At 45.6% G+C, this 26,196-nt stretch overlaps 2 protein-coding genes across 4 annotated transcripts in view; one reads left to right on the top strand and one right to left on the bottom strand.

Annotated features, from left to right (window-relative positions):
• PALLD (palladin, cytoskeletal associated protein) overlaps positions 1-26,196 on the bottom strand; it is a 386,711-nt gene that overhangs the window by 24,162 nt on the left and 336,353 nt on the right. For all 3 annotated transcript variants that reach the window (XM_084883726.1, XM_084883727.1, XM_084883728.1), the window contains 4 exons: positions 17,938-18,597; positions 7,003-7,138; positions 3,302-3,400; positions 810-1,031 (listed from right to left, as the gene is read on the bottom strand). In XM_084883726.1, the coding sequence (XP_084739852.1) occupies positions 810-1,031; positions 3,302-3,400; positions 7,003-7,138; positions 17,938-18,597 (1,117 nt within the window). The remainder of the gene's footprint in view (positions 1-809; positions 1,032-3,301; positions 3,401-7,002; positions 7,139-17,937; positions 18,598-26,196) is intronic.
• Positions 1-26,196, top strand: part of CBR4 (carbonyl reductase 4) — a 92,608-nt gene that overhangs the window by 56,986 nt on the left and 9,426 nt on the right. The window lies entirely within an intron of this gene.

Here is a 26,196-nt window from a genome sequence, read left to right as displayed (position 1 = left end):
ATGGAACAAGATAACTTTTGCTTGCTTCACCAGAAACCTAAAGATTTTAATTATCCTGGACTCAGTTTCTTACTAATTTCTCAGCTTTTTGCTCCAGATCATGTGATAGGGTAAATTTGAAGTTTCAGTTTCTCATGGGTGTGTGTGTGTGTTTTTAATTCTCTCAAGTTCTAGGGAAAAGTGTTATTCTGTTGCTGCTTTGCTGGGCTACTAAGCAGTTAATCTCATCTTCCTTTTAAAGAGAGTGCAATTCTCTATCTGCATTTCCACATTTCTGTGTGGAGCGGTCCCGGTTAGGTCAGCCCAGGCTTCCTGAGTACCGGATGTCCCTTTGATTACCCTTTCTCAACAGTATTCCCTCCCCCTTTGTAAAGATAGGACTTTTGGTTTTAGAATTAGCGGTAAGCACACTTTGCTGTATGGTACTGTGCACGGGGCTCATGTTCAAGCCTGGCCACCAGCTCTCTGCCTTGGGGAAGTTAACCAGCCTCCCTGAGCTCAGTTTAGTCATTTGCAGTTCGGGAGTAGCAATGATGACATCACATGAGTAAATGATGTAGGTGTATGAAAAGCTCTCTGTCAGTTATTCAATTCTATTTTTCTAACACAAACTGTACCCCTGTTCCACTCTTATTGATGGCCAATGCTTCCTGAAGTTGGCTCTGAACTTACAGTACTTCAGGCATTTTACATCATGGGTATTGAGAAAGGTGGTCTGGATCTCTCTCTCCTACCATACATGCTGTAATTTGGAAGCCAAACTCGACCTCAGAAAATATAACCCCTATAAAGCCATGTTTTCAGCTCACCTTTGGCTTTGGATTCCCAGTCACCCTGCATGTGAAAGTTACGGGCATTCCCTCGTAGATCTTGTAATGTTTCAGCTTCATCTCGAAGCATGGTGCCACCCCGTTTTCCACCGGCACATCCCCATAGTGGACTTCATCGCCCGAGTCATCCACAGGAGACCTTTCCAGCCTGTACTCGATTTCACTGATGAGTCTCTGCTCACAGCTGGAGACTTTGTATTCCTGGGTCAAACAGAGCAAGATTTTGTTACCAACCTCAATCCCTCGTGGTGCAGTGTGTCCCGAGCCTCATCCCCTCTCCCATGAAGGCTTAGAAGACATTGGTATTTTTACCACAGAGCCTACAATCGGGTCTGAGCCCACTTGAGTTGAATATGAAACAGAAAACATCTGGAAATAAGTGTATATGATTTCAAATTATCTTCATCCAAAAAAACAAAGTACAAAACTATGAAGATGAATTTCTCTTTTCTTTGGGGATAGAGGGACGGACAGGGAGAAAGGCAGTGGCTAAATTGTTCATAAAAAATGAAGCATGATTTCCCTCTGTGGGGAACGCCGATGCGGGAGGCGCACTTCTCCAGCAGGGCAACACCAGCCCGCGTGGCCAGCAGCTGCAGCCCTGCACAGCACTGCGTCAGACCAACCACGGGAAAGTGGCACCATGGTTTTCTTTCTCACTTAAAACAATCTGCAGCCACAGAGCCTCTGAACACCCTGGGCTCTGCAGCTATTAGAACTGTTTTCCACACTCTCTAAAAGAAACATAGGATTGACAGTCTAATTAAGTGTTGGCTGCAAAAGCAAAGGCCCCATCCTCCTCCTGCGGTGACTAAGGTGGGGGCTGCACTTGCTGGCTTACAAAGTACAAAGACGACGACAAGGCAGCCCATTATATTTTCTCCCCAATAGTAAATAGAAGATTGTTTTAACTAGGTTTTCTCTGAGAGAAGTTACTCGACCTTTAAAAAACAGTTCATTGGCCTGAGAGAAGAAATACAACAGTGTGAATAAAACTGCAAAAAATACACAAACTGCCCAGCCGGCTTGGCTCAGTGGCTGAACGTCAACCTATGAACCAGGAGATCGATCTTGATTCGATTTCCGGTGAGGGCACATGCCTGGGTTGCGGCTTGATCCCCAGTAGGGAGCATATAGTAGGGAGCATATAGTAGGGAGCAGTTGAGCAGTCTTAACATATCATTAGCATATTACACTTTAATTGGTTGAATGGTCAACCATACACTTAGCATAGCAGGCTTTTTTTTTTAAATAGTATTTATCTTTCTCTGTCCATGAGTTTTACTTTTTTTTTATAGTTTTACTATATGCTCCAGTAGGGAGCATATAGGAGGCAGCCGATCAATGATTCTGTCTCATCATTGATGTTTTTATCTCTTTCTCCTTTTCCTTTCCTCTCTGAAATCAATAAAAATTATTTTAAAATATACTCAAGTTGTTTTGTTTAATTACTATTTAAAAATTAGCACTTTTTCCTAGAAAGGCTTAACAATGAGAAACTTTTCACAATTTAAAATTCAGAGTATCGGCTAATGACAGTCAAATTCAAGTCTGTAATAAATGACAAGAAAAAAAATTGCACTAATTTTGTTCATCTGGCATTAATGAAAATAGACACTCATAGTATTTATGATTTAGACACGGCAGCAAACAAGGAAGCACACAAACTACATGACAGAGTGAAAGATTGGAAAGAGAAGAAAGGTGAAAAGCTTAACCTTTTGACCATCCAGAGGACTCCCTACAGAAGCATGAGGAGACCCAATTTCCTGTAATGGCAGAAAAGAAGAAGTGAAGACTAATAATAGAAATAATAACCTAGCAAGAGTTTTAGTTTTTTTTTAAGGAAGATTTTCGCTGTAGCTATAGTTAACACAGGAAAACCTTTCAGATCCATTTCTATACAGACACAAGAGTTTACTTGATTTTTAAAACTTTAATATAGAGACTACATCTGGAAACAGAAGCAGTGGAGATGAAAAACAATGACTTATATCAAATGACTTTTTTTGGTGATAACAGGGAAACATTTTAGGTTTTCTGTTGATTAGTGATAAAGATAGTTTTTCTGCACGTAAATATTTTACTTTGACTTGATATTAAAAATGTAATTGAAAATAGTCACTAGATGTTTCAAACAATACTAAGAAAATAAGTTACTCTCCACATAAAATTATTTTGCATGAAAGCACAGCACAGGTCAGGAAAAACAGAAAGATACTTGAAAGGAAAAGAAACTGATCAATAAGAAGGTAAAAAGAACAGATTTCACTGACTGAAATAATTCTGTGCATCATTTAACACAAAGTCTGCCATATAGTATGTGCTCAGTCAATACAAATAAAAAATGCTTTTCTTTGACCTGCCCTGTACTTTCCACAGTCAATCCCAGGAATAGTGTTCATAAAGACGAGGGTGAGAGGAGACGCAGTCACTGTCAGTTTTCTAAGAAGTCCAAAGGAACATGGTACCTGATTTGCTGTTTCCTCTTCAGGCTCCTGAACGTTAAAGACAGTTGCACTATCAGCACCTAGTAATCGACGGGCCATTCTTTCCTCATACGTTAATTTCTAAACAGAGTAAATCACAAAAAATACAACATTAGAAAAATCACAGTTGTATACCACCTCATGAAAAAGAATGAAAACCCCCAGTTTTCTGTAACTAAATCTCCACCGGCAGATACCTGTGTATAAAAGGGATGTTTCCCCCCTGGCTTTAGTTGTCCTGACTTTCACAATCCCCCCTCCCTTCTGGTCCTAGTGGCCTAATCCAGTGTTGGGACATGGGCTGAATACTCTTTCAAGCCACCGACTGACTGAACACAAATTCACGGAGAGTAAAATAAGCAACAGGGCAGAAACCACACAGAAAATGTGTATCCCAAACTTACTCTTAACGATAAACATTGAGGCTAGCTGGCAGTGATAGGGGTCTCACCTCTAAGAGCATTTTTCTAGGTTGCTGTGTATCATAGGGGAATGGAGGCAAACAGAATAATCTACAAAGAGTGACTGCACATGGCTGAGTTAGCAAACAGACTATGAAAGATACTTTCTAACACCCACAGTTCATGATGCTACTCAGAGAAGAATTGCTTGCCCAATAAGAAATGAAAGTGGTCATGTTTTTGCACCTAGCCACCAGCACTTTTGGATTGGCCAAAACCATTTTTGCTAGGACAAAAGAAATGCCAACATTTTTATTCTGTATATTGGGCTGATTCCTGCTCTTGAGTGGTGATTTGAAAATGCCTTTGCATTGCAGGTCTGGGATGAAATGTAAGAGACTACCGTATTTTCCGGCGTATAAGATGATCCCCTAATTTTACAGTTAAAACATAGGTTTAGGCCTATATTCGCTGTATAAGACTACCCTCCACTTCCGAGGCAACACCAGTCCTTTTTTTAATAGACCACCTCTCTAACTCTGGCCAATCCAAGCAGACTTTTTATGCATGAAAATTATACATGTTCTGTACCCGAAGCTACATTGTGTTCTAGTAAAAAGCCTGCTCAGATTGGCCAGAGTCAGAGAGGCGGTCTATTAAAAAAAGAACTGGTGTTGCCTCGGAAGTGGGGGGTAGTCTTATACAGCGAATATAGGCCTAAACCTATGTTTTAACTGTAAAATTAGGGGGTCGTCTTATACGCCGGAAAATACGATATTTCCCCATCAGGGGCATTTTACAAACAACTATTGAATATTTGACTGAAAGAATAATTAGTAAGGCAGGATCTAAAATATAGTACAGAAGTTATTTTACATAAACTTCTAAACTTCTGAATATGGATACAAATTCTATTGGAAACTCTTTCTAAATCCCAAAAATATGTGGGACAAGTTTATGATTTCCAGTAAGCGCTGGTTCCATGCCCAACTGAAGCCGGGAATTGAAACAAATCAAGTGCCAGATGACAAGCAGCCCTGAAGTTCAAATTATTTCACTTAACAAGAAGGGCAGAGGACAAGAAGAGGCGGAGCTATGTGTTTGGTGTATGGGGTGTCTCAGTTTAGTATATTACTATATAAATTTTCTCATGTTTCTTTAAAATTTTTATTGATTTCAGAGAGGAAGGGAAAGGGAGAAAGAAACGTCAATGATGAGAATCATTGATTGGATGCCTCTTGCATGCCCCCTACTGGGGATCAAGCCTACAACCAAGGCATATGCCCTAGACTGGAATCAAACCTGGGACCCTTCAGTCCCCAGGCCGACACTCTATCCACTGAGCCAAACTGGCTAGGGCTATTTTCTCATGTTTCTAAAAAATAAATAAAAATCAATGAATTCTGCTCCTTTAAAAGTCTCCCTAAAGCTTCATGGAGAACTGCATCGACGGCAGATAGAGGACTGGAATAATTCCCACTCTGTTCCTCATAAGCAGTTTGACACAGTCCTTTACTGAATGCACCTGCATCAGTAGAAGCCCACTTTGCTCCACAGTTTTGTTTCTAAGCGCTATGCCATGCGGATACACAGCCCTGTCTTTGGAAGCCAAAAAGAAGTAACAATAATATGTAACCTTAGGGAAAAGTTGTTTAAGGGTCTTATTTTCTAAAAGGGGAAGCCTTACTTTCCTTGTCCTTTTAAACTCTCCAGTATGGAAATCTATGGCCCTTATTGTGATGTCATTCACTGGGAAATATACATATATATGAAATATAAAAATACTATATATCTTATAGAAGTCTTACTTTAACCAGAGAATTTTAGTCCATAAAGAATATTTAAGCAGCCAAAAAGGGAAAAAAAAACAAAAACACCAGAAACAGGAGAGGTGCCATTCCTTACCTGGCCTGAAAAAGTTCCCATAAGCACTTGTTTTAACCTTTCAGAGGCTTCCATTGAGTCAGAGAAAATGTCCCGAGTATGTGCAGGGACACACGCAACCATTCCAGGGAGAAGCATTTCCCTTTGTAAAAGTCTGTTCTCAATGAGATGAATAACTAACACAAGATCTCATGAGAATTTTAGTCTTCCTGAACTCAGATCAGGATGCCCTAATAATTAAAATCAGCATTCAAAACCTCTCCTGTGTCCCCCACCTTCCTAATCAAACAGGGTCTGTTCTCAATGCCTGATAAAATTCCTAGGAAACATAATTAGGAATTTTGTGTCTGAAACGGAGACTTTATACAGAGGCCCTTTTCCTCTTGTACTTAAGAGCCAAGCACATTTTCTGGTGCTAATTCCGTAATAAAGCCACACAAAGGCTCCTTTCCTTTATTGGGGAAATCTTGCTAGACTAGCGTTTCCTGGCCCCTTAAAATATGCTGATGTGATAAGGTCAGTAAAAAAACATAAAAAACAAACAACTGATGAGGAAACATTTAAGTCCAATGGAGAAATCTTTACAATTTTGCAGCCTTCAAACATAATTTTTTTTTTTCCTTGAGTCTAGCTGTCTTGCTCTGACAAACCAGAACAAGACTGAAACAGCCTTACTCTTTCGGATTACTGAATCAATAGAGACTGTAGTGGAATAGAACTGGACCATGATTTCCTCAGTAAAGGTATTTTTTGTGTGTAGCATCAGTACATGTCATAGAATCCCAATTCTCCTTTTGGTATTTGAATTCCAATTTGCTGCTTTGGGGTAGATACAGATTGCTCCAAAGCACACCTTTTCCCTCCCTCTCCACCCCTGCCCCCTCCCAGGGGTCTGTTCCCTTTTCTTTTAACATCACAGTCTGCATTTATTCTACCCTAGACCTTACAATCAGCCCTTCTCCCTTTATCTCCAACTTGTGATCCTGACTCCAATAATAGTTTATACTGTAGGGGTGTCGAACTCAATCAGAGAAGGGGCCAAAATCTAAAATCCAGCCTAAATCGCAGGCCGAATGGTTTACTGAACAGTCATAAACTGACAATGTCATAAACTGACAGCGGAGTGCAGTGATGACAGCGCGGTGTGGGCCACATTGCAAGGCCTGGCGGGCTGGATTTGGCCCGCGGGCCTTGTGTTTGACACATGTGGAATAACAGAAGGAAGCCATTTCACTGTCTCCTTTTGCCCGGATTTAAGTTTTCATACTCAGAGGAATGTAGAGATCCAAAGGCAATAAAATCAAGTTTGTGGACAAATCTTAGGAACCTAAGTCTCAGGGAAGGGCTCTCTGATGTGGGGAGCGCGTGTCCGAAGCCCAGACCCCCGTGCCTCCATACCGGCTGGCCGTTGTTCAGGAGGTCCTCCTTGAAGCGCAGTTTTCGTTCCAGGTCTTGAATGACAGCGTCCTTGGTGCCCTGGATCTCCTCATCAGAGGCTATTCGAGCAGTTCTGCTGGCCTTCTTTGGAAATCCCCTGCAGGGCAGAAGCACAAGCCATATCAATCCAAGTTCAACATTCAAGTCCAGCAAAGAAAGGGTACATGTGTCAGCATGTTTCTTCCCATTCCTTTAACACTACAACTATTCCAACTAGTTTTGGAAAGAACCATGAAAGCTGGATTCCGTGTCCAGGTAACACTAATTAGAACCCGTTTTCAGAGGAAGTTCAGACACCTTAGGGGAGTGTGTCTCAGTGGTTAGATAAATGCCAAGGATAGCAAAGGCGTGTTCTAGCTCTAAGGAGGTAGCCATGTAAAGGGAAATAGGATGTGATTTGTAATCAGACCTAGGCTTAAAACCTGGATTTGTCTTGTATTAAGTTTGTGATTTTGAGCCAGTTTCTTAATGTTTCTTATGAGCGGGAATAAAAATATTTACCATATCTGACTGTTGAGATGATATGAAAGAGAACATATTTTTCTTTCATACTTTCATTAATTCAGAGCTTCCAATTCTCTGAAATGAATGTATTCAATAACAGTACTGAGCCCACTCTAACAGATACTAAGTTTGTTACCTTCCTGTCTATCCTACCTTGATTAGGGAGGATGTTCTATACCAGAGGACCTGGAAGGCCTGCAGGTCCCGCTCTGCAAGGTGCATCCCAAGCCTCCTAAACCTCCTCTCAGGGTAGGTGGCAACCAGAGCCTTTCTCTCCGAGATGAATGACGGGAGCCGGGGCCTTGGTGCTGGGTGCTTGTGCGTGTGGAGTCCACTTCTATTGGTGCCTTAAGCAATTTCCTTCCTATTTCTCCTCCTTTCCCTCACAAGGCTGAGGGTAAAGATTAAGGAGAAATGGCATACCTGTACCACCGCCTCCTGAGGTCCTGCACCTGGTCTTCCCAACAGCCATTCTCTCCTCCTGTCCGCTCCCCCCTGCTTTCTTGCAGAGCTCCCTCTGATTTTGTTGGGTGTTTGCCCTTCAGTGTGCTTGGGAAAGGTGATCCCCACCCCTCTCCAAACCCAGGGGAGGTTAATGTCAGTCAGTTGGATTGGTCTCAGTCCTCAGGACAGCAGTGAGCCAGAGGTCTGTAGAAGAGGCCTAGCCCATGAGATCGGGGAATAGAGGTGGGAGCGAGAGGGTGCGGTGCCCCAGCTAAAAACTCCCCATCTCTAAAAAACAAACAACAACAGTAAAAAAACACATAGGAGGAAATGTTCCTCTTCTATCACTGTGTCCAAAGAGAAGTGCTCCAACCTGCTGCATCCACTTGGTGACCACGAGGGGAGAGCCCAGGGCATGCCGATGATGACAGCTTCGGAAGAAAAGCCTGTGTCCCCGATCGTTTGGGGGACACTGTGTTAACCTCCCGCGGACCTGCCTGCCCCCACTTGTCATGTTTAACAATAAACCTTGTGCATTTAACCTGGTCGTTGGGTCTTCCGTTAGCTATAATGGAAAAATTCTGCTAGCTTTTCCAGGTCCTTCCTTTCTAGGCATTTGCCCCCGAAGTTCAAATAGGATGATGTTAGACATTGGTTTAAAAACAAAACAAAACAAAGAAATAAAATATTGTGATATCCTGTGTTAGTTAATATCAAAGTGGTTAGTCAAACTTTAAATTGCTCCCTGGGAATGGGTCTTGATTTTTAAGGAGCTGGGCAATGGATTTGGGGCATATTAATAGCAAGGGCCTCAGGAATTATGATTTGCAAAAAAATGCTTTAACAAAAATGCACAGAGTCTGCCAACTTTCCTAAGCCCAGAGCCTTCTCTCCCTCACCCTTTCCTCGGGGCAATGTCACCAGCCTGACGTCTCCTCGGAAAGGAGGGCCCAAAGTCGACCCCCTTAACTACTGCACCATCATAACCCTTGTTTCCATCATAACCCTTACCACACGCGAGCATCGCATGTCCTGGTGCGCTCTCCCACCATGCCTCCTTTGCTAATCACAGTGCCTGTCAAAGAGCAGGCCTCCAAAGCACATGGGTGGAGTGAGGGCATGGATGCACTGTGCCTCCATCTCCAATTCGATCCTCTCCCTGTGTTCCCAATAATGGGAACATTTGGGCCAGAGCCGAGGGACATCGAACCACACGTAACAAGTCCAGTTCAGAACAAGTAAAAACATCACACGGTTTTGGAAATAAAGTTCTTTGTTGCTCTTGACTACAACCTTGCATCTGAGAACTAGAAGAGCTAGGTTCTGAGGGCACCTGAAAGCTGGTCCTAAAGACAGGGAGCTCATTGAGCACCAGCTTTATTGGGAACACACACGTTCCCATTATTCATTTGCGCCTGACACCATCAACCAGTTGCACAACCGTGTGACGGGGAGCAGCCTCGATGACGGAGGCTTGCCCGTGCGTCTGCAGGCAGACATGCCGAGAGCTGTTCTCTGCACAGATGAGCATGGAAGGGGCAAAAGGACAGGACAGAGCCCTGAACTAGAGAGGCAGGGAACTGTGTTTAAAAAGACATCTGCAGTTCTCTGGGACAAGTAAGCACCTGTCTGTCTACTACGGAACAAGTCCTGTCACTTCAAAGGCGTCTCTCAGTGCGCTTGCCTCTCAGGGGACCTCAGCGCCTAAGGACCACCGCCCGAGGATGGTACACGCAGGGGACATTCACTTTGGCACGAGTTCCTGCCACTCGGTGTTTTGTAACTTCACATACAATTAAAGCTACTCTTTGATCCAAATACAAACACCCCGGTGGTTCTGTATTTCTTTAACAAGCCAATTCCCTAAGCATAGGAAGGTCACCAGCATTCGAAGGGCATTTACTTCATCCCTGTTCCCCTATTTTTAAAGACATTATTTTCCCTTACTTACAGAAATCTAAAGCACACGCATTTTCTTGATTGAAATTAACACTGAAATGAATGAAGCAATTGGGAGATTTTTAAATGCACGAATCTCATAGCATTATTGGGGAAATTACATGAGGTGATGTATAGCTTACAGAAACTAGCTAGCGTGGAAATGAACCCCAAAGATGAGATTGGCTGAGGGAAACGAATGAAAGAGGGAAAGAAGGTAAAAAAAAAAAAAAAAAAAAAAAAAAAAAAAAAAAAAAGATGCCATGAACCCTGGGCTTCTGTTTCCAAAAATGTGAAAATAACCTTTACTGTTGGCCTTTTCAGTGTTCAGCTCTGCTCTAGGAAATATAATGCTGAACAACACTTAAGTGACTATACTCACAAAACTTCTATAGTGGAGAGAAGTGGGGGGAGAGAGGAAGAGAAAGAGAAAGGAGGAGGAGGAAGTAGGGGAAGGGAGGATGGAAGGAAGGACATATCAGCAGGTGGTCAGCACTGGACAGGAGTGTGAGGAGATGACTAGACATGTGGTTAATCCCAGTTCTGAGCAGCTGACACTACAGCTGAGGCGCAGGTGACAGGAAGGTGCCATCTGTGTGAGGAGCTACGGGAGGGCTGGGCAGCCCCAAGGTCCTTGCCAGAATGAGCCTAGCAGGGATGACGGCGTTGTGAGCCTTGGGGAAAGGTACAGGCACAGGTTACAGTATTTCTCACACTGGTTTTAATATGGAACCTTTCCCGCCCAGAGAGTATCTCATTTGGACTGATGTAATTCAGGAAATACTTAGAAACTGTGTTAGAAACTGAGTACAGAGTTTAGGGGTTAGTATATAAAGTTTGGGTTAAGAACCAAAATGGAGTATTTGGAAGGGGGGAGGCACCAGGAAAGAGAAGTAGTTACAAGTCTTTGAGGCAAAGTTTTGGTAAATAAGTTGTTATCCTATAAAGCTAACTCTGTGTTGGAGTTCAAGGCGAAATGGCTGTGGTTTGTTCCCCCAGATGGCCTCTGCTTTAGATAAACGAAGAGCAGCCACTCATCAGGAAATAAAGAGTGCTTATTCCAAGAAAACCATTGCCCAGCCAGACCGGTTTGGCTCAGTGGATAGAGCGTCGGCCTGTGGGCTGAAAGGTCCCGGGTTCGATTCCGGGCAAGGGCATGGCACATCCCCAGTAGGGGGTGTGCAGGAGGCAGCTGATCGATGTCTCTCTCTCTCCGATGTTTCTAACTCTCTATCCCTCTCTCTTCATCTCTGTGAAAAATCAATAAAATATATATTAAAAAAAAAAAAAAAAATAAAACCATTGCCCAAAGCAGCTCCCTTCACAAAACGCTTACCCAGAAGCAAACCTCAACCACTAAACGGTCCATCCAAGCCCCCCACACACAGCCTCCAGTCGTTCACACACTCCGCCCCACCGTGCAGAAAGCAGCGCTATTTACTCTGGCTTCAACAGCAAGCCACTTACCGTTTAAAAATAATACCCATGTGTACCCATGTGGCGGGGGTGGGGCAGAACCCTCTCGGGCATGCATGCAAGCATCTGGGAGGTCATATCTTCCAGATTCAGCCACCGCCAAATCCCAGAAGACACCCCCTCGCCCCCCGCACCTTGGCTACTGAATAATCTCAAGAGCATCCTCCCTTGATATTACTAGTCTAGGTCAACCCGGTCAGTGTATTTCAGGAACTCAAATCTCCAGGGCACAACACTGATTCAAGAGGTCGTGAACCTGTCTAGCAGCTGGAGAGAAGTTTTAACTAGAGTTCTCCCATAGTCAGTGGTTATCCGATGGTAATGAAATTCCACAAGGGTCCAGAGTGAGCAAAATCCTTAACGTGTTGGCATTTCATTATCCCTCGCGTTTAAGAAAGTAATATGTCAGTACTATATAAAAGAGCCCAAAATGGTGCTCGCTTAGGCAGCACATATACTTAAATTGGAATGATACAGGGATTTGCATGGCCCCTGCTCAAGGATGACATGCAAATTTGTGAAGCATTCCATATTTTTAAAAGAGAGCCCAGCCGAAACCGGTTTGGCTCAGTGGATAGAGCGCAGGTCTGCGGACTGAAAGGTCCCAGGTTCGACTCCGGTCAAGGGCATGTACATTGGTTGCCGGGCACATCCCCAGTAGGGGGTGTGCAAGAGGCAGCTGGTCGATGTTTCTCTCTCATGGATGTTTCTAGCTCTCTTATCCTTCTCCCTTCCTCTCTGTAAAAAAAAAATCAATAAAATATATTAAAAAATAAAAATAAAAAAAATAAGAGAGAGCCCAGAATACTCAAGCTGAGTTTTTGTATATCTAAAGCCAAAGTGATTAGAGTATAGTGAACACTTGAAGCTCATGCTTAAGGAAAAGAGATCAACTTATACTCATATTAGCTTCTCTTCACACCCTCTTTTGGGTTCTCTAAAGAATAAACACACACCTGTGTGTGCTACACCTGTTTATTAACCCCACACAACTCCATATAGAGCCATCCAGGACGGAGCAGGTCTCATTCTGAGCAGACATTTTAACAGAATTGTCACCAGTCACAGCAGACCCCGAGACCGCTCCTGCAAAATCTGCTGGGACATACTTGCCCAGAGTTGGTTGCAACTTTGTGTAGATTCCTCTACGCTATAGAGGCTATGACATAGGACCCCAAAGAACTCAAAGACAAGGCCCTGGGGCAGCCCCCAACCCTCTCAGCCTCCGCCTCTAAAGGAGATTGACAAGGCCCCGCCCAGCAGGCTCCTGCAGGACAGGCACCCTGGGTCATGTCCGCAGAGTCCAGTGCAGCTTTTGTCTTTTCTACCAGTGACCATCCAACCACTGTCTTGACTGGGAAACCGAAGTGCATCTGCATCTGTTTATGAACTTTCCCTTAAGGCTTAGGCGATTTCGCTTTGTTGGGTGTGTAGCAGTTTTTCTTAAGAAATAACACATCAGATGTTTTAGAAAGAAACTGGGCAAGTCATTAGATCTAATGACTATCCTCCTTGCTTAAGCTTATTCTAGCATCCTGGGAAATCCCTGTACCTCTTCGGCGCCTGTCACCTTGAATAAGGACAGTGTTCCCACCACGTACCTGTTTCTTATAAATAGGGGGTGAGGAGGGGAGGGACAATGAGATCATGTCTATAAAGGGCTGAGTGCCTGCAGAATGAAAGCTCTCAATACATCTGTATAAAGCAGGGGTCCTCAAACTTTTTAAAGTGGGGGCCAGATCACGGTCCCTCAGAGAGCTGGAGGGCCGGACTATATGAACTACTAATCCCTACTGTAACACCTCGGCTGCGCTCACTGCCCAAAAAACCTGGCGGGCAGGATCAGACTCCCCTGGGGGCTGCATGTGGCCCGCAGGCCGTAGTTTGAAGCTCTTACTGAGACCTGCTGTTACTCTTGACAAACATGGGCGCTGTTTCAAACCAAAGCTCTACTTCTAGAAGAGAGGCAACGAAGACTGCAATGGTGCAGCACTTTGTCTACGGGGCACCCCTCTATGAGAACAGATGCCAGGAATGCCAAGGTGGGCAAAAATCACAGTGCCAGTCAGTACTGGTGCGGCTCCCCTCGAGGGTGGCCCAGCTGCTCAGAGACCAGCACAGACAGGCTGCGGCACTGCCTCCTGGGGCCACTCCCAAGTCCTCGGGGTTCAACCGGCTCGCAGGGCCGATGGACTGGGTTGCGTAGAAGAACGGGGTTCCAGCAATGGAAGCCGTAAGCCTGTCAGCAACGGTGAGGGGAGTGGAAGACATTCCTTCTATAAAAGTGCACACGGTTCTTTCTAAGGCATGTTCTCCTCGCTGCCTCCATCTGAGATCTAGTCACCTTAACGTCGCCTGTGACCACAGCTCTGAGGAGGGCAGTATTTCCTCTGCTGGGGACCCCGGGAACCTTCGGGAAGGAATGCGGCAGCCTAAACCCCTGAAGAAAGGCACCAGGGTCCCCTAAACTGCAATCAACCAGCACCCGAACGCTGCTGCTTCGAGGCTGCTCACTCCCGTTTGTCTTCCTGACGGGGTTTATCGCAGGCACCCGTGGCCCGGGCGCCCGGCCTCGACCTCTGCGACCCAGACATTGGAGAAATAGAACCTTATCTCCACAGGCCATTTAGAAAGTTAGTAAATAACCAACCTATTCTCTAACAAGTCGGACAATGGTAAACATGCAGACAGATTACAACGGCTGGTATGCACTAGAGTCAGAAAACAGGTATCTGAAATTTAGAAAAATGTTGGTAAAACAAGGCAGGCCAAAAAAACCCCTAGTGTTTTCCTACTTCACTGAGATGTGTCATCCATCTGTTTACTACAACTTGACACATACGCCAGAACCGTACAGTTAGACGCAGGGGTGGGCAATGTCTGGCCCGAGGGCCACGTAAGGCCTGAGAAATCATTTGGTCTGGCCCTGCCAAGGCATTAGGGGTGAGTTGATTAAATGTTTGACCAGATATAGTAGGCTAATTTTTAAGCTGATAATTCGGTATGGCCCACACGTACAAATGTGTGGTCCTTGACAGGAAAAGGGTTCCCCACTCCTGAATTAGAGAAATAACACTCACAAGGGACACTGAATTTGCTGTCACAGTGACCACGAGTAACCAATGACATATGAATGCAAGTAATTGAAAAGATTCATCTCTCAAGGGTTTGGCAGTTCCTCCAAGATCAAGGACGCCAGTTAGTTGTGGCAGCCCTGAAAGTCTTTTGCAAGTTATGTGGCTTATTATCTTATATAATAAGAGCCCAATATGCAAATCGACCAAACGGCGGAATGACCAGTCACTATGACAAGCACTGACCTCTAGGGGGCAGACACTCAATGCAGGAGCTGTCCCCAGCCCGCAGGCCCGGGGCTAGTAAACGGGTGGTGCCAGGCAAGCCAAAGTGGGTGCCAGTGGCCACCCCAGACACCTGCGGGCGCCCCACAGATTGGCCCTAATCATCAGCCAAGCCTAGGGACCTTACCTGTGCACTGAGCCTCTGGTAATGAATAAAAAGCTACCTTTTTGTTTTTCACTCAGAATGCAAGCGAGGGGGAAAAAAATGTTCCTCACTTTATGCCAGAGAAAAAAATGTCCTACAAGTTATATGTGTCAAACCCAAAGAAAGAATTCAAGTGTGTGACTTAGCAACAGGAACATTTCTAGAAGATAGAGGCTAGCTACACAACGATGGCTTGTTGGGCTGGCACAGAGCTAAATGTCTGCTGATGGCATTGCCACTCACCTTCAGTGTCCTAGCACCTAACCATCTCTGGGGATAGTTTTGTTCAGCCACAAAACCAGCCTGGCTTTTCCATTCACTTAAAAGAAAAGGCAGGAGCTACTGGAGTCTTGTGGAGGCAAGTATAAAATATTTTTACTCCATAAAATGAGTCACTGCAATACATGCTAATAAGAAGCAAGTGCTTCTATTACTTGAGGTAAGATCTTAAAAACCTCTTAAGGTTTTTATCTTCTTCAGATAATTGCAAAGTCCAAGATCAGAATAAAACCACTGTTCCTACTTAGGAAGATAAAAGGCACGACCACCCACTGCCTTTGATGGACTGCTCTTTGATCAAAGTCCTACACGTGGAGTAGTAAATTCTTTATATAGTAGTTATCTTCCTAGGAAGCAAGATTTTGGTACCATTTCGTCTTACAAGAGAGGATAAAGTGTCATGCAACAAACACCCACTTTTTGAAGCTAACAGTGTCTTTGCATCAAGATAAAACTTCATTTCCTAGCTCAGAGAAGCAGGGGAGAGAGAGAAAGGTTTTCTCGGGGCAATCCGACCGACTCAACTTTCAGCCGAAGCCCATTATCACATCATTACTACACAGACCTCTCCTTTATGTCACTTACTTATGTATTAACTCGACTGAACTTTCTCCAATAAAGATTTGAGGAGAAGCCAGATTTTGTATCCATGCAATCAGCATTTAGAAGGTGCCTGACAAAACAAGACACTGCTAAGCAGAGCGCTTTGACACGCCCGCGTCCAAATCAAACCCAGCACTGCTCTTTCTGAGGCCGCGTTCGAACAGCCCAGAAAGGAACACTCTTCCGCACAGATGAGAACAGCCTGCACGCCAAGGTCTCCTCCTTTATGTCCTTTCGTAGCGTTTCCTTCTTTTCTCTCAGAACAATATTGGGATTCTGGCAGCCTCTGGTGTAGCGATTCAACAGGAGGCGTTGAGGGATGGGAACTGGCTTGCTCTCTGCCTGCACGTACTTATTTCTGAACTCTTCAGGAAAAGGAGCGGGTGCTAGCTGTTACACACTCTTCAACAAGACACGCCAAACACCCGCGTGCGATGTTCCTTCGAAGGCTTTACTGTACCCTCGTAGATGTCATCGTGTTTATCTGCATAGATTTTCTATTTAAAAGTCCCGGAGGGCTGCATGTCATCATTGTGACATAAAGGGAAGACAGGTCGGAGATGATATGCAGATAGAGAAACTGAGGATCCCCGTCACTCCTCTGAGAGCACTGCTGGCCGGGGTCAGACCAGGCACCAGCATTTCTTCCATAGATTGCACATGGCCTCCCTTATCTGCATCACCAGCATAAACACAACTACACGCACCCCTTCCAATCAATCACTACCTCACTGTAAACTAGTTCTGTTCAATAGTTCAAAAACACTGTATATACCTAATCACCAAGCCTCTCCACCTCTATTGTAAGATTGATCTGAAATAGTAAGATGTAGAGGAACCTCGTTTCTCAAACTCAGTTCACTCTGGAAGGCTGTTTGAGAAGCGAATTGTTCAATAACCAAATCCTTTTTCTCCGTTAGAAATAATGTAAATGGAATTAATCTGTCCCAGACTCCTAAATGATTCCCTGTTTTAACCTTTCTTATATACAGTGCATGTCTCATGTACTGTTTAATACTTAAATAAACACTTCTTAAATTTATGGAACTACCCCCTGTGAGCATTAAAGGGATTTTTCATATGTCACTGCCTTCGAAATACTGTCACTGCCTAACTGCTCTCCTTTATCCCATCAGCAACAGTTTTTCTACCCAAACAACTGCCTGGGGTTGTTGTTTTTCGAGCACTTTCACATCCTTAGCAACATTAGCATTCTTGATGGCCTCTTTGTGTTTTAAAATGGTGCTAATTGTGGATTTTGCCAGCAACAAAAGCATTCTCTCCTTTATTTGTTGCCTGAGAGATGCTTTTTGTCATGCTGAGGTATATTAACATGAAAGGGTTGTCAGGTGGAAAACCAAAGTTTTGGTCAATAACCGAGACATTTTTTCCGGGGAACAACTTCGTCAAGAACCAAACTGCTGGCGATAGGAGCCATTTGAGAAGAACTGATGTTGACTGTACATAGTTTGGTGGTATGAGCATGGATGTGGAGTCAGACAGGCACTTCACATCTCCACGTGGTGGCTGTGTGACCCTGGCAAGCTGTTTAACTACTAGAACCCTTCATACATCTTAGAAGTGTTTCAAGTGAGGGAACCTAAGTGAACTGCGCTAGGCTCAGGAAGTGGTAGCTGATGCCACGGCCATCAAATTTAAAAGCACTGCTTAGCCGAAACCGGTTTGGCTCAGTGGATAGAGCGTCAGCCTGTGGACTGAAAGGTCCCAGGTTCGATTCCGGTCAGGGACATGTACCTTGGTTGCGGGCACATCCCCAGTAGGAGGTGTGCAGGAGTCAGCTGATTGATGTTTCTCTCTTATCGATGTTTCTAACTCTCTATCCCTCTCCCTTCCTTTCTGTAAAAAAAATCAATAAAATATATTAAAAAACAAAACAAAACAAAAAACACTGTTAGATGTGGGTAGCTCCTGAGAATACCTCCTGTTATCTAATGCAGAAGAAAGTGTTGCTCTTAGTAAGGTTAAGAACAGCTCAGGAAAGCTGCGATGAGAATTTAAACATCGGAAGCAGGTAAGTATGTGAAAAGGTCACCGTGGTATACCCCTTGGGGCTGCAGGTGAAGGGGTGCATGGGGAAGGGGCCAGGCAACCCCCCCAGTGGGAGGGGAGAGGGGAGCTGTCACTCACGCGGGGGTGACGCCCTTGGGCAGGCCCAGGGCGTTGACGGCGACGGGCGGCGGCTGCGAGGGCAGCATGGAGCTCAGGAAGGCGGCGGGCGAGTGGCCGGGGCCGAAGCGGGCGGCGGGGGAGGCGCCTCCGTGGGCCGCGCTGGGCAGCGGCGGCGGCGGCGGCGGCAGCGGGAACACGTCGGGGCCCGGGAAGGCCGCGCCGGGGCTGAAGGAGGCCGGGGGCGGCGGCGGCGGCGGCGGCGAAGGCGAGGACGGGCTCCAGGGGCCCTCGGCGGCGTCGGGGCCGAAGGGCTGCGCGAAGGGGGGCGCGGGCGCGCGGCCGAAGGGCTTCGGGGTGGGGGACAGGGGCGACGGGAGGCTGGAGGAGCTGGGGCTGGAGGCCGGCGTGCCCTGGCCGGACGCGGGGCCCAGGTTCTGGGCGGCGATGAACTGCTTGGGGCGCGCGTAGTTGAAGGAGCCGGAGGACTGCATGGCGGGCGCGGCGCGCGGGGCCAGCGCGCTCATGGGCTCCGGGGCGGCGGGCGGCGCGCGGGCCGCGGGCGCGGGGAGGGCGGGCGGCGGCGGCGAGGGCGGCGCGCTGCGCGGGGAGCCGGCCGCCCGGCTGGCCTCCTGCTCCAGGCGGATCTGGTTCTGCAGCTGCTGGAGCTTCAGAGGGTCCCTGGGGAGAGAGACAGAGGGACACCTTAATATACTAGGACACTTAGAAGCACCTAAAAATGAGACCAGCCATCACGGTTATGCTGAGAAGCAAATGCATCCGTCTATAGCACATGTGTCAAACACAAGGCCCGAGGGCCAAATCCGGCCGGCCAGGCCTTGCAATGTGGCCCGCACCGCGCTGTCATCACTGCACTCCGCTGTCAGTTTATGACATTGTCAGTTTATGACTGTTCAGTAAACCATTCGGCCCGCGATTTAGGCTGGATTTTAGATTTTGGCCCCTTCTCTGATTGAGTTCGACACCCCTAGTCTATAGTGTGGGGTGGGGATGGGGGAGGAGGTCAATTATGTGATACCATAATCAATTAAAAAAATAAAATAAAACAAAATTTTAAAAAGTGACACCTTGAGAGGGGAGGAGAAGGAAGGGCCCTCGGGTGCAGCGGGGGGTCAGGCTGTGAGCAGGCAGCTCCCCTGCCGCCGGCTCCACGCTGCGCCCGGAGAGCGAGGCCCAGTTATTGATCAGCCTGGAGGCAACCCCGTGTGACCTGCGAGCTCAGGGTCTGATTTGAGTTTCACCCAATGACTCCTCCGATCAGTTTATACAAATCATGATGGAGATTCCGTCCGACTTCCAAGAGCCGTGTTTTTTTCATTTTCATGGAACCCAAGTTATTTAAAGAAAAACGTTTGACATGAGTCTCCGTGCTCTCATTTGTAGCCAGTGTTCAGAATAAGAATTTTATCAGAATGAGAAAATGAAAAGGAAAAAAACCCCCACTTGATACGAGTTGTTTTTGGCAGACTTAGGTTAGTCCATTTTGCCTACTCCATGCTGTCAACTCTGCCTTTGATGAATACCACAGGCTGATTTGAGAGGTTAGATCCACTGCAATTTCTGGATTTGTTCCCTAAAAAACGTGTAAAACTTACCATGCCTGAAATATTAGTAATCTGAAATGCCAGTTTTTATACAAACCTTAATATTGATTAAAAAAATATTAGCTATTTTGTGCCATATCTAAAACATATGCAAATAATATCTTTTTTTAAATGTAGGTGTTTAATAAGGAATAACAAATTATTAATTTTATAATGCAGTTTTAATTCCCCAAGTATTTTCCACCATCAAGAAGAGATTGAATTTTCGTTTTTGAATTAAAATTTTTAATTAAGGTTAGCAGTTAGTTATATTTTACTCAGAAGCTTTACTTTTAACTGAAATATATATGTATATACATACACTTCAGGCTGTCAAAACGAACTTCAACAGAAGGTGGCACTATAACAAGCAGATAAAACAGGCCCCATATTCATCCCACCAATAGGGGAAAAGCTATGTTCCCAACTTTAAACCCTTTCTTTGGAGAGAAAGGAAGGGAGAGGGAGAAGAAGAGAGAAACATCGATGTGAGAGTGAAACATGTAAGAGCTGCCTCCTGCATGCCCCCTACCCAGGAATGTGCCCTCACCAGGAATCAAATCCACAACCTTTTGGTACACTGGACCAATTGAGCCACACTAAAACCCCCAAACTCAAAATCTTCCCTATCCATAGGTATTTCATCTTTAAAAATCAAGCTTTTATACACCCAAAGCAATATCAGATATTGAAGTGGCTGGTAAAGGTATAAAACAAGATTTAGACTTGCTATTAAGCATCCTTAGCTGTGGGAACATCAGCAAAAAATGTCCTATTTGCTTTCCTCTGTTTGCTCTTCGCTTCTGTAATCACCCAGTAAAGTGATTCCTGGGTGATTACACATTTTGGGGAACTAAAAATTATAAAGAGAAGATGATTCCACAGGCTTAATAATGTGCAGAGCTTCCAAGGTTCCAACACCAAAGAGCTCTGTGGGCCCCGTGGAACGTACGCTCAGCTCAGCATTTTACAAGCATCCCTGCCACTGCCGGAATCCTCCAGGACACCGAAGTCCGATGTCTGTGTGGTTGGGGTTAGGCTGTCTAGCACATGTGCTCCTTGCTCCTGTGTTTAGAACTGGCCCAGGAATAGAACTCATAAAAACCACCCGCCAGCTCTAAAATCCATCGTGCAGTGCTCTCATTCTGAATCCCCAAACACTCCTTTCCGGCTGCCCTGCCTTTACCCTCTCATTTCCTAGCGGTGGCTAAATGCATCCCATTCCTGGAATGTTCTTCATCAGCATTCACCTGCCCTGTGCACCTGGCCTGGGCGTGGGTCCCCTTCTCCTCAAAGCCACAGCGCCCCTCCCCTGGGCCAGCCTGCATTTTGAGGGACTTGAAGCTTGGCCTGACATCAGCACATCTCTGTGCAGCGGCTCTGGCATGGCTGCTGCACGCATCACGTCATACCCCTCGTGTGTGGTGTGATGGGTCCCCTACCCAGGGTGAGGGAGTGGCTCCGGAGAAGCCAGGCTTCAAAGAAGCCAGAGCAGCAAAGCCCAAACCACCACCATGCCGGCTCTAACGTTCTGTACCGGCTCCAGCCTACTCATGCCGGCATTAAAAGGAACCACCAGTTTGTGAAGCCAAGTGGGCTCAAAGCTGCTGAGATGCTGCTTTTAGTCATAAGTGACCGTTCCAGAAAGTATTAGTGCAGCATTTCACAAGAAACGAGTAGGCATTCTAGTGTTTCGGCTGCCGGTGTACACTGCAATGAGGAACTCTGCTGGGGTTCCACTCTCCCCGGTTTTGCACTCGGTGGGGAAGACAATATTCAGGGAATTTGAGGGGTGGGGGAAGGGAGAACAAAACAGTTCTTTTGAATCTCCAAGGGTCTCACTTGATTTCTGTGCAAATCATCATTTAAAAAAATATTTGAATTAAGTGAATCTGACACCTGGATTCTGAGGTGATGAAATGCCCAGTTCTAAGTCATTTTCTTAGTCCTCATTGAGTTTTAAAAATACACACACATTGAGAAGAGAGAAAGGAAGAGGGAAAGAGAGAGAGAAACATCAATGCTGAGAAAAAATCGTTGATCAGCTACCTCTTGCATGCTCCACACTGGGGATGGAGCGAGCAAACGGGGCATGTGCCCTGACTGGGAATCAAACTTTGACCTCCTAGTTCATAGGTCAATGTTCAACCACTGAGCCACATCAGCCAGGCAAGTTTTTGTTTCGTGTTTTTTTAAAATAAAAATCGATTTTACCAAGATAAAAAGGGCAAAAGAAATGAGAGGTACCAGGAAGGGAAGATTACCCGTGGCCTTTGGAAATTACTTAAAAGTTATTTATTATAAAAATTAATCACTTTTCTGGTTTCCCCATTTTTTTTTTTTTTTTCAGCAACCCTTTTCTCCGAAAATGAAATAAAATGACACTGAATTGAACCTCTTGGAAAAACTGGGTAAAGGTTGAACATTTAGATGAAAAGTTCTAGACAGCACTAGTTGCAGCTACACTTTGAGTGTCAAAGTTCAAGTCTTCCTTTTGGCATACCTACTCCCATCAAACCCCACCCAGCTTTTCCCCCTCTCCCTACCACACCCCCCAATTCAAAAGGACAAAGAAAGGCCCTATTCCAACCCCTCCTTCCATTGTAAAGTTTTAAATACTTAAGGAAATGAGATGTCTGGTTTTTTTTTTTGTTTTTTTTTTTGTCATGTACCTGTCACAGTCCCTTTACAAATGGGAAAGGAATGTTACTAGTAAGTAACTTGCCTCAGGTCAGGAGCATTACCTGCCTAAGCCAGGTTAGACCAGTCTGTCCCTGGCCCCTTTCCCTACGCCAGACATGTCCCCATCACAGACCCTGACCTCGCACTACACTTTTAGCGGGGAGCGCCTCATAAGTTACATAAATGACCAACCACTACGCTGTACGCCTGAAATCATATGAATGCCAGCTGTAATTGGAAAACATTTTTTTGAAGATTGTGAAAAAGAACCCTGACCTCCAACATGATTTTTTTTTTTTAGAAGTCTGTGGTCATCTTTGCCTCCTAAGGATTTAACTCTTATGCAGCCATAGGGCCTTTAGGGTCTGGATCATCAGTCAAGATTTATGATATTTACATATTTAAGAATATATTCAGGAATACCTGGCTTCAAATTTAAATTTTTTTTTTTTTTTAAGGGTGAAATGGGACCACCATGAGAGAGGACCTTGGCAGCCCAGGGAAGGAAGATGCAAACACTAGCTCAGGGTATTCTCCTACATTAACAGACAATCAAGCCCCTGCTCCCCCAGAGGGGGACCCACCCCCCGGGGGACACCCCCCCCCCCCCCCCGCAATGGTTTGGGCACAGGTTTTACAAGAGTTTTACAGATTGTCGAATGAGGCAATGTTTCAGGTTTGACAGACAGATGCAGTTTACGTTCCAATTCAGTCACCTCTGGAGACAGTGCTGGCCAGCAGCATGGGGTGGCAGGAGAAAAAGGCGCCTGGCAGGTGGTGGTACTGGCCTGGAACTCGGCTCTTCGCTGCAGGGTGACTGAGGGTCAGTGAGCACCGGGCCTGGGGCACTGTGGGGCTCAGCACTCGTCATGCTCCTGGCACCGGGCCGACTCATTCACAGCTCGGAGAGGGCTGCCGTGACCATCCCCATGTTTTAAATTCCCTGGAGATTAGGAGGTCAAGTCACCTGTCTAAGGGCAGAACCTGGTTGGCCCCATAGTGTGAGCGACATCATTCTCTCCGAAGCGCTCAGTAAAGAAGGAAAGACTGAAGACAAGTAAGCCATTGTTACAGCATATCGCTCTTTCTCCTCCCCAAGCTCCAAATAAAGGATGTGAAAGCGACCTTCTGGAAAACAACTTCTATGTAAATTGGAAATTCCCAATCTGCCTCTGGAGCAGTGTCTGGCAGTTTATCCCCTGCTCACACCGATAACAACAGAGCCTTTCTCACTGTCTGGGGAAGCTCCTGGGATTGTGACACTGGAAGACATCAGTGCTTTCAGAATAAACATGTTGCTGGTTTCTATATTCCCTTTCATTTCTTTTTTTTATTGATTTTTTACAGAGAGGAAGGGAGAGAGATAGAGAGCTAGAAACGTCGATGAGAAAGAAACATGGACCACCTGCCTCTTGCACACCCCCTACCGGGGATGTGCCCGCAACCAACGTATATGCCCTTGACCGGAATCAAACCTGGGACCTTTCAGTCCACAGACCAACACTCTACCGCTGAGCCAACCAGCTTCGGCCCCTTTCATTTCTTACTGTGTGACACAGAGGCTGCTGCAGGACGCAGAGCTGCCTTACTGAACCCTCTGCACGGGAGCCGCTCTGGTCCTGCTGTTTATAAGCACAGCACTGACACACTTCAGCATCCTCACAGGCTGAGCCAGCTCCCTCAGCACCCGCCCAGCACCAAGCATGGCTGATGCCTCAGTGACAACCCCGATGCTCGTTCTGCTGTTTTCACTGGCTGCAGGTTCTATACCTGACTGTGCGGCCAGGCACAGCCCGAGGGGCAGTCCGTAACACAGCGCCCCCTATGGGCCGGGGCATTTTAAACATTTTCAAATGACGATAACCAGGGGATAAACTGCTGTGTGCTCCCACAACACATTCCTCTCTGACTGGGGTTAGCTCAGGATCTTACGTATGAGACAATTTCCTATATTAATTCCGAGAACTGATAAAATAGATAGAATATGCAACTCCCACAAGGGCTGCAGTTCAGGGTGTACTCATTCAAGTTCCATCTACAGTTTGATTAGGTTTGTGCTTCAATGGTCTTGCTCTTGTTCTGTTCCTCATGCTTCCATTTAGGCCTTTACGTCACAGAAGCCAGGTCCATGTGGCGAGGCTCCGTATCTAGCAACTTCCTTGGTTCGGCACTAAGTTCTTGTGGCCCCTCTTACGGAAATCACAGTCTTGAGGACAGTCATTTACACAATACAAATAGGTTAATCTAAGCCAAATGAGAATGTACTTACACTGGGTTTAGGGGAGGCTGTAAGTAGAAAAATAACTATGAATTGAAATACATCCCCCATGACGTTGGGGGAGAGGGCAGCAGTAGACTTGGGTTTTCTGCAGAATACCACATACACAAGAATGCTACCCTCAGAATTGACCGCTTTGGGGATGTGTGTTTAACAGATATTGCAAAATGACATAGGTTTCTTTTTAGAAGACCATTCCTTTGTTCTTTAATTCATTCTGAGCCTTTTGTACATCATGCTGACTCTAGACAGAGCCAGTACGGAGTGCAGTGAACTCCCTGGGAGGATTCAAGGAAGAAGTGAAAGGAGCACAAGACTCGAGTCTCTCTTAGAGAGGCTGGTCTCTCCCGCCTAGAATGAGGCCTGCATTCGCCTCGTAGTAGCTCTATGTCTTCATACCTAACACTGACCTCTAGTTGAAGTCACTCCATGCACATGAGAAAGAGGGAGCAACTGCTGACCAAGTCACTATCCTCCTGGGAAAGTGTCCAGAGCACACAGGCTGGCTGTGTCTCTCCTGGGGCACAAGGAGTGAGGACGGAGAGGCTGGGGGATGGTGTTCTGATGGAGCCCACAGCCCCCTGGCCGTCACGGAGAATCCTCCTCTCAGAGGTGGAGGTGCGGGGAGATCCGGGGCTCTGTGGGGTAGGGGTCACCGGGCTCTGTGGAGGCTGCAGGGCCCGAGGCAGGACGTGGCCCCAGCACAGACAGCCCCGCAGGAGGCGAGGATGAGTGTCCCAATATAAGTTGCCTGTGATAAGGGACAGGCTCTGGGGGCAATTTAGGGTCTGATAAGCCCAGGGAAGCTGAGTGACGTGGCGCTTGGGCTTGTCAGCCTTGCCTTTTCTGGGGGAGGAATGCGAGGTCAGGTTCTAAAAGCATCAACCCCACATCACAGCGAAATGCCTTAAATAATTCTCATTTCTGTTGCCACACAGGCCAGTGAAAACAGCAGGAAGGTATTAGCTGCTGATTCTTACAAAAACTATGCTCATTTAGCGGGCACAAAAGGAACTAATATGGACTATAGTTGATAATTGATATCAAGTACATTCTTAAGGAAAAAAACTGTTCTCTGATCTTTCTGTCAATGCTTGAAGCGAAATCAGTGATCTCCTTTCTAACTGGAACAATTGAAGAAAAGCCACCAGAGTGATAGATGTTGAGGAACTTAAGTATAAAATCTCTGACATTTTAAAAAATTGGGGGTGGGGGATGGGGGATGGAAGAGATAAATACTCAAATTTCAGCCTTACAATGAAGTAAATAATTTGTATATTTTAGGGTTTCATTTGACTAATGTTTACTCAAATTTCCATTTTCATCATTGGTAGACTTGTCCCATCCTGTGTCATTTCCATATTAGTTCATGTTTGCTGAGTTGAACATCTCTAAAACAATGGTGTGTAGTTTGTATTTGTAAGAATGAATTATCACTAAAGGCAAAAGAGTCATATCTTTCAAAATAACAACCGTTACCTACTCACTCGCTGGCTTTATCCTACACTTTTTCACCAAATGGCTTTATTCTATTGAAAAGACAACAGTATTTTTACTTCCCTATCCCTTTCAAACCTTTCATCTTCAGTATCTCCCTCTCTGTTTATCTGTTAGATGCTCAATAAATACAGTTGAACCTTATTAAAAATCCCCAGATTTCTGTTAAAGTACACTAGCTGTGCCACCAAGTCCTACAGCACTCAGGTCACACAGCTG

This window comes from Pipistrellus hanaki, assembly GCF_964339955.1.
Source record: "Pipistrellus hanaki genome assembly, chromosome: 5".
NCBI lineage: Eukaryota > Metazoa > Chordata > Mammalia > Chiroptera > Vespertilionidae > Pipistrellus > Pipistrellus hanaki.
Note: the sequence above shows the minus strand (reverse complement) of the source record. Positions and strands in the feature narration are given on the sequence as shown.